The sequence below is a fragment of the Lygodium microphyllum genome, chromosome 12 (genome assembly GCF_053477565.2).
Source record: "Lygodium microphyllum isolate KBCC chromosome 12, Lygodium_microphyllum_v1.1.10, whole genome shotgun sequence".
In the NCBI taxonomy this organism is placed as follows: domain Eukaryota; kingdom Viridiplantae; phylum Streptophyta; class Polypodiopsida; order Schizaeales; family Lygodiaceae; genus Lygodium; species Lygodium microphyllum.
This window is the reverse complement of record NC_141146.1, coordinates 86,356,443-86,365,640: the sequence shown is the minus strand read 5'-3', so window position 1 is coordinate 86,365,640 and position 9,198 is coordinate 86,356,443. Positions and strand designations below refer to the sequence as shown.

The 9,198-nt window shown below is 44.8% G+C and overlaps 1 protein-coding gene across 1 annotated transcript; it reads right to left on the bottom strand.

Annotated features, from left to right (window-relative positions):
* Positions 1 to 806: 806 nt before the first annotated feature.
* Positions 807 to 7,305, bottom strand: LOC148028002 (Leucine-rich repeat protein kinase family protein). The gene is made up of 7 exons (XM_087689692.1): positions 4,198 to 7,305; positions 3,946 to 4,079; positions 3,588 to 3,837; positions 2,894 to 3,102; positions 2,733 to 2,782; positions 2,526 to 2,634; positions 807 to 1,960 (listed from the first exon to the last, which is right to left on the bottom strand). Exons 1-7 carry the CDS (start codon positions 5,639 to 5,641, stop codon positions 1,583 to 1,585), a joined length of 2,574 nt encoding a protein of 857 aa, XP_087545818.1. The 5' UTR covers positions 5,642 to 7,305; the 3' UTR covers positions 807 to 1,582.
* Between the last annotated feature and the right edge of the window lie 1,893 nt (positions 7,306 to 9,198).

Below are 9,198 nucleotides of genomic sequence, written 5' to 3'. Positions count from 1 at the left end.
ATGGGATGGTAAGTTTGCCCCTTAACATCAAATGATCAATGTCATTGATGGTTGTTACTTCCTAATTGTAGAATGCAAGCTCATTCTTTTACAAGTTCAATATGGGATGGTAAGTTTGCCCCTTAACATCAAATGATCAATGTCATTGATGGTTGTTACTTCCTAATTGTGGAATGCAAGCTCATTGTTTTACAAGTTTACCCCTTAACATCAAATGATCAATGCCATTGATGGTTATTACTTCCTAATTGTGGAATGCAAGCTCATTCTTTTACAAGTTCACCTCAACTTGAAGAGGTTGAATTTGAATACTACACATTAGAGTTGCAACCATGAGTTGTCCCAATAGTACAAAGACTTCTTAGTCATGCATCTTATAAATGCTTGTAAGGGATACAAACAACTCTGTACACTGCTAGTTGGGTTTAGTGAGGGTCTTACCAAAACATCAAAGAATGGATTAGAACTTAAGACCCTCCCTAATTGAAGAACTCGCATCAGCATGTGAGAAGCATGTTAAAGCTCTAGCTAGTGAAGAAGGCAATTGATTCTCAAACATCATATGCTTCTATAGGAAAGCATTGAGCATGCTCCAAACAATCATAAGCCTTTGTTTTCTTTTAAACTAATTTTGACAAGGCCTCTGATGGTTAGAATTGTGTTTCATATTCCATTCCTTATATGATGTAGGTAGAAGGTTCATTAAATTTTTAAGAAGAAAATGCTAGAGCTACAATTGCAATCAATGACTTGCTTAATACCCTTTAGCCTTAGACAGGTTCCTCGTTGATCTATGACATTCTTCTTTTCTGCCTTAGGCTAGCTATTTCACAAGGTGTTCAGACCCATTAAAAGCTCATTACATCTCCGAATTGACGGGCAGAATTATTATAATCACTCATTTCCTCCAAGATTGGATGAAATCTGTCCCTTGTGATCACATCCTGTTCACATGTTGGCAGGTGCAACACACTAACACGTTTACTTGGATGGCTGGCAGCCATACAGACGTATGACCCTCTCATTCGTGTTCATGGGTAACCGCAGTTCCGTTTCATAAATTCAGAGATACAGAACAGAAATGCTGTGGATCTGCACGTCTCCCCTCATTGGTTTAACATCGTTAGCCATTATCTTCAAGTACCATTGATTGATTGATTGAATGCATGTATTATTTAGGGGCCCCGTTTCTTCACAACCAAATGAACAATCTCTGACGCTTCCATATTAAAGATATCATGACCAAGTAAATTGCCATAAACTGGATATGGAGTAAATATACAGGCAAAAACTTAAGGGGCCATCCAACATTAGCCCCCCCTGGAATAGCCTTTGCCTGTGAGATACACGCTCCTGGGCAGTAACCCCATCCAAGAAGAACTGTGCACAAAATTGTTTAGTCCTAGCGAGTTAAGCACCTTGAGCTGGCAGGGTAGGGTATATGGTATTGGAACTTCTGGATAATGCTGATTTGAGGATGATGGCAACCATCATAGCATGAAAATGGTGATGACACTGCTGCTGATCATCTTCATCATCCTCATGGCATGGCATGATCATTATGATGATGGTGATGACAGAACTACCTGAAGAAATCAGAGATGGGAGAAGAGGGGTTGTTGCCTCCCATGGGATCCTCATCATTGGAGCTAGCCTTACTCATGTGATTGATGGAGTTTCTTCGGCTTCGGCCTCCTTTGCTGCTGGGCATCTCTCCAGAGAGGCCATCCTGCAGGACACCATCCTCCTGTGAGCCGCCATTGGAACTGGCATCCTGCACTTGCAATGCATACTGGAGATTCCACAGAACATCCTCCATGGAAGGCCGCAAAATTGGGTCTTCACACAGGCATTTCTCTGTTATCTCCACCACTGTGGTTAGGGACTCCATGTTGCACCCAGCCATGATCCTTGGGTCTACTGCCTCTAGCATTGGACCTTGCTCACATATCAAAGCTTTCTGTTTTAACAAGACCAGAAATTGACAACAAATTAGCATAGTTGCAAGAGCTCATCTCTCTATGCATTGTCACCACAATGAAATCCACATTCAACAAATTGAATATAACATACACGGAGTTTTTGACATTTTCTCATGTGGGAAAAGGGGCTTTTTTTCCTTGTTTCCCTGTAACATTCAACATCCTGAACTTCTACTGGGGAGTCACCAGATAATGCCTAGCTAGGTGCCATTGGGGAAAGGGGCTGCTGGCCTTTTCACTGTATTGTTCTACAACATGAGCTTTTTACTCACTACACACAGCAAACCTAGCAAGGTGCTGTTGGGGGCAAGGGGCTGCTGGCCCCAGGGCGTGCTGTAGGGGGCAGGGGCAGGGGCCGGGGCCAGCAGGGCCTAGGTAGGTATTCAGTCCCTCTCTCACGAAAACTCCTGATGTTGTAATTCACTAAATGGAATTTATATAGAGAATTTGTATAAGTCTTCTTGTGATACATTCTGTGATGGGCAGCATCTCAGAGTTTATAGCCTAAAGCCACAGTAGACTCAATGCCATTTTCCAACTCACCATATCTTTCCATCCACCATCTGCATCCATTGATGGGGGTCTTCCAATTAGTACCTCCAACAAAACAAGGCCATAATTGTATATATCCCGCTTATCTGACAACTTCTTCCTGCCATTACGATACAGCCCCATTAATTTGGCATTTCAAAGATGCAACAGCAGAAGTTACAGAACATTCAAATTCAACAAAAATTTAAAAGCCCATGCCTGTTCTTGTCTCCAGCTGATATGCTAGTAGCATTTGATCTGGATCTTCCCTGGAATTTGCCATTGGATTGAATTAATAGCAGAATGAAGCAAACGCTTTCCCAATATAAGTTGATGATATGCACTATCCAGTGGAGAAGGAAAGATGTCCTAGTACTTACAGGATGATGATCAGCGTTATCTGCACTCATGACAAGTCCATAGTCGCTCACTTTGGGCACAAGGTTCTGGTCTAAGAGGATATTTGTGGTTTTGATATCATTGTCATAGACACCCGGGACCAGCCCGCTATGGAGAAATTGGATCCCCTTTGCTGCACCAATAAGAACCAGAAGCCTTTGCAACCACCCAAAGCCCTCATGTCCCTTGCCTGCGAATCAGACACAGAGTCAATAACTTTATTTCATGATTTGGTTGGTACAGACATTTATTGTAAAACACCAAAAATTAACAAGGCCTTGCTAAGCATAACCTGATCCAACAAAGTTACGAGACATGTTCTCAAAAAAGTTTTTTTAGCTTCTTGGACCTGCATAGGAGCAGCTCAGATCCCAGAGATACACTATGACTTATGCTGAGGCTGTATCCAGGCCTACTTAATGGGATGCTAGGCCATGTGCAACTTCCCCTAGACATGGGGTAATGCACCATTCTGCTAGTGGAGAACTTCAAATCTCAGTTGCACAAAAAACAGGACATAAGTTATATAGGGTACGACCAATGAGACAATGACAGGTTCATAAGTTATATTGAGCATGACCGATGAGGCAATGAGGCAATGACAGGTCCAGCCAATATGCTACAAAATTCATTTGTTTTCTGAGCTTAACTAGACTACATTTATACTTCTCTCACCTGCAATCCTCGTCCGCAATGTCCGATTGCTCACATATTCATAGACAAGGCATACTTGGAACCCTGTTTGAGCATACGGATTACTGTCCTCACAGGTCAGATTGTAGCCCAAAAGGCTCACCAGATGTTGATGCCGGCATTTGCCAAGAATCTCAAGCCGAGATTTGACATTGCTACAGCCTTTTGTTACATCCTTGCTTAAACGCTTGACCACCACCAAGGACCCATCATCCAGTTGCCCTTTGTACACCTGATATGATCGCAGCAACCATGCATGAGAGAAAGACAGCCAATTAGTATAAGAGATGCTATACCAATCCCACAACCACCATTCTCAAAAGTTGGGATCTGATTTCACCTTTCCACGGCTCCCTTCGCCTATACATGCAGATTCATGGAAATAATCAGTGGCCTTGTATAATTCATCCATGCAGAACATTCGGAAATGGGGAGCTCCAAGTGTCCCCAGCTTCATTGTTCGAGATATGTACCCTGCGGCAAAGATTTCAAAGAAATGAACATCTAAATGAAGTGACGTACATTGTAAAGTTTTGCCATTCGTTATGTGCTAGCAAGGAACTCCAAATTTTCAATTAGATTCTAGACTTACTTGCATTAGAAAGGAGCTCCGAAGAAACCGCCACAGACTTGTTGTTCATGCAAGGAGATCCACTTGTAGAAGACTTGGAGGCATGGCCATTCTTAATCCTCCTCACCACAACCAAGAGCAAGATGAGGGATGCCAGACATGTGCCAAGGATGCCACCAGCAATTCCAGCCAGCATCACTAGGCGTCTTCGCTTAGAAGAGCTAGAATCATTATGACCTGAGAGCTGTGGGTTCAAACCAGATGCCAAAGCTGCATTTTGGCAATAGTCGAACGGATTTTGAGGCTGCATAGTGGTGGAGAGGCAATTCCCTTGGAACCTGATGCTTACACCGGCACCTTGCAACGATGCCAGGGACATTAACCGAGATGGAAGGTGTCCTGTCAAAAGATTGTCCGAGATGTCAATCAACTTCAAGCCACTGGGGAGTGTCAGATTACCAGGCAAGCTGCCACTGAGTTTGTTCATTGCGACATCCAGATACCTCATACTGGGGAGAGAAAAGAGGGAGGCTGGAGGGACCCCTGACAGAAGATTGGAGGACAGATCAAGCTGCTGCAGCTTACTCCACATCTGAATGTAGCCTGGAATTGGGCCTTGCAATTTATTTTCCCCGAGTGCCAGGTAAAGCAACTGCGGGCCCAGCTGAGGGAACTGTGGCCCTAACTGATTGTTCTGCAAATTCAAGGCCAAAAGATTTGTCAAGTTCCGAAGGTCAGGCAAATTCCCAGACAGCTGATTCCCTGCAAGAGACAGGGCTTGAAGGGAGTAAGCACTACTGAGAGAATCTGGGATGGGGCCTGAGATAAGATTGCCCTCCAGGACAAGGATTTTCAAGCCGGAAATGGAGAAGAGGGAGTGAGGCAGAGTACCCTGCACCCTGTTGTTGGACAAGCTGAGTGTAGTGAGGCTGGAGAGGGAGTCCCATTTCTGAGGGAGCGTTCCATTGAGGAGGTTATCGTCGAGCTGCAGGATTTGGAGGTTACGGAGGTACATAAGCCTGTTGGGCAGTACTCCAGATAGGAAATTGGAGCTCAGGTTGAGCACCTGGAGGTTCGGGAGACGCCCGAGCTTGCTCGAGAGGGGACCCCAGAGGCCCAGGGAGGTGAGCTGCAGAGACTTGAGGCTGGAGAAGTTGGAGAGCTGCAGCATGAGTGCCTCGAACGAGAAGCTCTTGGAGAGCATGGTGCCAGTGTTGGGGCCTCCCCTGTCACCCACTATCTGGAGATGAGTCACATATCCACCGTCGCACGCCACCGACACCATCGAGGAAGGTGGCAGGCTGCAGAAATCTGTCTGGGAATCCCAGTTGGACAATTGGCTTGGGCTTTCCAGCATCTGCTTGAGGTCGATGAGAGCTTGCCTCTCTCCTGGATTCATGAGGGCACGACCGGGGAAGGGGAGGAGACAGAGGAGGGTGAGGCAGCAAAAGAACCGGGCTGCCATGGCTTCAGCTGATGAAGACAGTGTTTATGTAACTTACCTGTGTGTCTGCAATGTGGGTTATGGAGATGCTGTCGAGAGGAGCGAGGATGGAAGCCTCTATTAACTGAATGATGGTGATGATAGCACTTAGGGATGCGAGCTCTCTTGCGTAAGCAAGCGCTCAACAAACCACCTATCTCACTCTGAATGTAGGGAAGTAGGTCACTGAGAGAGAGAGAAGCTAGAATTTGGTAGGCTTCTGTTTGATTGACCTTGCAGGCACTCAAAGGAGGAGCCACGGAAAGCAAGCTACAAGGTCGCTCTTTGATGCCTGTATGGTAGACATCTATTTTGGTATGGTAGACATCTCTTTTGAATTGTTTACAGGTGCAGGTAGACGATCAAGAAGAGAGGGAGACCAGAGAGAAAGAGAGAAGAGAATATTAAATTGCTAGTCAAGCAAATGTGCTTCCCGTTTACACTCTCGAGGCAGCTGTCTCTCTTCCCTACAAGCCTTCTAAACGCTCTCTCTCTCTCTCTGAGTCTCTCCCCTTCGCGACTTCTTGTCGCTAAAAGGAGAAACTCTTTTCGAAGTGGCAAACATGGCCGATCTCTCATCTCAGAAGTGCACTGTCTCTCATCTCAGTAGTGCGCTCTCTGCTACTGCTGTAAGCCGACCTGCAGCAGGTGCTGCTCCTCATCGGAAAGCCTGTGATAATTGTTTAAAGATTCCGCACAGATTGAGCCCTGCTCGTGAAACCCTTCTTTTCCTTTTTTGGGGCCTCCCTTATGAGATTGTGCCCCGTGTATGACGAGTAGGTGGGGAGGAAGCAAAGGCTCTCCCGCTCATTATCACCATCATGATTCATCGTCAACTCTTCTCAGTGAGAGGATAGAAGAAGAGAGCTGCAAAAGAGTGAGTAGCTAGCTGATTGAGTGGTCGAGTGCAGCAAAAAGGGATGGAATGGAACAGATATTTCTTCGAACTTCGAAATTGCCGAGGAAAAGAGAGGGAAGAATTGTGAATCGTGGATGGCAGCACAGAGAGCATAATTCATCCGTCCAGGGTCCAGTGTCCACCAGCCACAGGGGCTCGTAGACTGTAGTAGTGTCTCAGGGCTCCCATAGCCTTATGGTCATGATTCATTTAATCAGCTTTTCTCATAACTGATCAGTCACAGTGGCACACATACACACACACTCTCTCTCTCTCTCTCTGTCAATCTACCTATACGGAAAGAAGTGATGGGGAACAATTTTTGGCCTCAGAGTTCTTTGATGTGTGTTTTCAATAAATGGCGGGCTGGCACATGGACTCTCAAATTTCGATATCAGTACTCTACTCTCTCAAATTTCAATATCAGGGTTCATAAATCATAACTAGTCTGTGTCCTCTGTCTCGCTCTCTCTCAAGTCGAGTAAGACTCGTCGTCGGACAGTCTCGTCTTGACTCTTGCCCTTTCACCCCACATTGAAGAGCGAGCGAGCGCGCGCGCGCGCTTGGTGAATCGTTTATAATTTGATGGGTTTTTGGGGCTTTTGGAAATTGGGTTGTAGGAACAGACTCCAGAGTCCAGAGAGCGAGTGTGGGAAACACGTCCGGCTTTTCAGTCGTCCATTTACGAGGCTTCCTTTCTCCCACAACAAATCTCGATCTCTCTCCCCCCTCTCGATTTGCAATCTTAACCATTTATCAGCGCCTCGTATACCAAACACACCTTCCTACTTCGGAACTTTTAGAAGGCAATTTTTACTTGATCACCCCACCCCATAGCAGCCTGCCATTTTGCCAAAACAGGGAAATCCTATATTGCCTTTAGATGAGAAAAGATAGAGAGTGATGTTTCATAAATATCCAAATCACAAGAACTTTGAGCAGAATTGTGGCCATCAAAGCCTTTGAGTATACCTTCAAAATGTCATTAGTCATCATTAATCCTCATTAAAGGCTACGGATACTAATGGATAAGTGAAAGACACCCACCATACACCACATTGTGTCATCTTGCATGTAAACTAGTGCATGGGGCTTAGCGCTTGGTCCCCCTGGGGTGAAATGGGCAACCGAGCTCAGCCATCATAATATGTTATCCCAAAGTCGTACCACAAGTTGAAGGGGGTGAAGGAATTTGACAATAGAATTAATGAAGCGCCAATGAGGATAATTCAGGGTGGGAAATTTTCTTAGAAAATGTTTCAGTTGGCTCCGTTGATTTCTCTACAGAGTTCCCCTTGCTAGCATAGTCTCGAGAACCCTCTTTCTTGAGGGTGCTAACAGGGTACCCTACACCTCCTCAGTGCGACCAAGGGGCCATGGTGAGACCCGACTCTTAGCTCAAAGTATTCTAAGCAAGCCCAAACTACAATGTGCAATCATGGTGGGCAACAATTAATGAAAGTAGCCAACACATACGAGGAAAATGGGTGAAAGAAAATCATAATATACCATAGATTATGAGCCAACTAGTGAAGTTGCATAAGGTATATCCTCAACATAGGAGACATCATTCAAATACCTGAGAGAACTTGCAAACCAGCAAGTTGTTTTAAAAAATTTGGTGGCAATTCTTAAGAAAAACATGGACAAGAAGGGCAACGACTTGTCCAAGGAGGGAACTCAAAAAGTTCTTACTGAAAGTACCTACTTCAACCTCTTTACAAGAACTTAGGAAAGACAAAAGCACAAGTGTTAAGGGCAGGGACTAGTAAAAGCCCAATACAAACAGTAGGGTGGCCAACCAAATCCTATATATAAAAACCAAAAAGCAAATGGAAAAGCATGTTCGTTGTGTACAATTTTGAGAGAGCACCTACACTTACTTCAAGCTTATCCTCTTGCACTTGTGGAGAGAGAGAGAGAGAGAGAGTAAGTGTGTGTGTTGGGGGGGGGGGGGGGGCGGAGCAAGGGACTAAAGAGAGAAGCTCTTCTCCATCTCCACCTTCTTCTTTTGACCCCCTCCTCTTGTTATTCTTCTCATGATGGAGCTTTCATGGGTTAGCTTGGAGGAACTGAAGTAGCACCTTACTCAAAGAGGTATCATTTGAATCATGGAGCCATCATTAAACATTTCAAGTCTCAACTATAAGGCATAAGGTAAGAAGGTGAGCTCACCTGAACTTATCATTGATCATGTATACTTGCTTTTGGGGGTTGAGAGAAGAGTATATGGTTGGTGTGATAGGAAGTCTAGGTAGCTATGTGAGAGATAGTGATGCTAAGGTAGATCAGAGTTCTTGAAACAAGAAGAGTGCTATCCAATGTCTTACCATTACACTCACTAGATGCAATGTTTTGGTTCTGTTACTAGGACCAATAGATAGATTTAATTTGGTTGGAAGAAAGGCCTATTTAGTGACAAAACCCCCCAACTTTTAAGCAACAAGCACACTAAAATAGGAACACACCTTTTGTATAGGGTATCGAGTCATGATCATCACTTTATTAGTATTCTTACTCGAGCAAGTCACATAATACACCTCATCCCATGGGAAGAAAGACTACTTTTCTTCTTGCCTTAGGCTTGTCATAGAACTAGTCGCAACCTTGGTCCTAGCAAAGCCTTTCTTTCCCTCAGGGC

Excerpts from the sequence above, each read along its gene's own strand:
- LOC148028002 (XM_087689692.1), bottom strand. The coding sequence starts at position 5,641 with ATGGCAGCCCGGTTCTTTTGCTGCCTCACCCTCCTCTGTCTCCTCCCC. Across the intron at positions 2,635-2,732 it reads TCAGCTGGAGACAAGAACAG|GAAGAAGTTGTCAGATAAGC; the intron begins GCATGGGCTTTT and ends TCGTAATGGCAG. Across the intron at positions 1,961-2,525 it reads ATGGTGGATGGAAAGATATG|AAAGCTTTGATATGTGAGCA; the intron begins GTGAGTTGGAAA and ends TTGTTAAAACAG.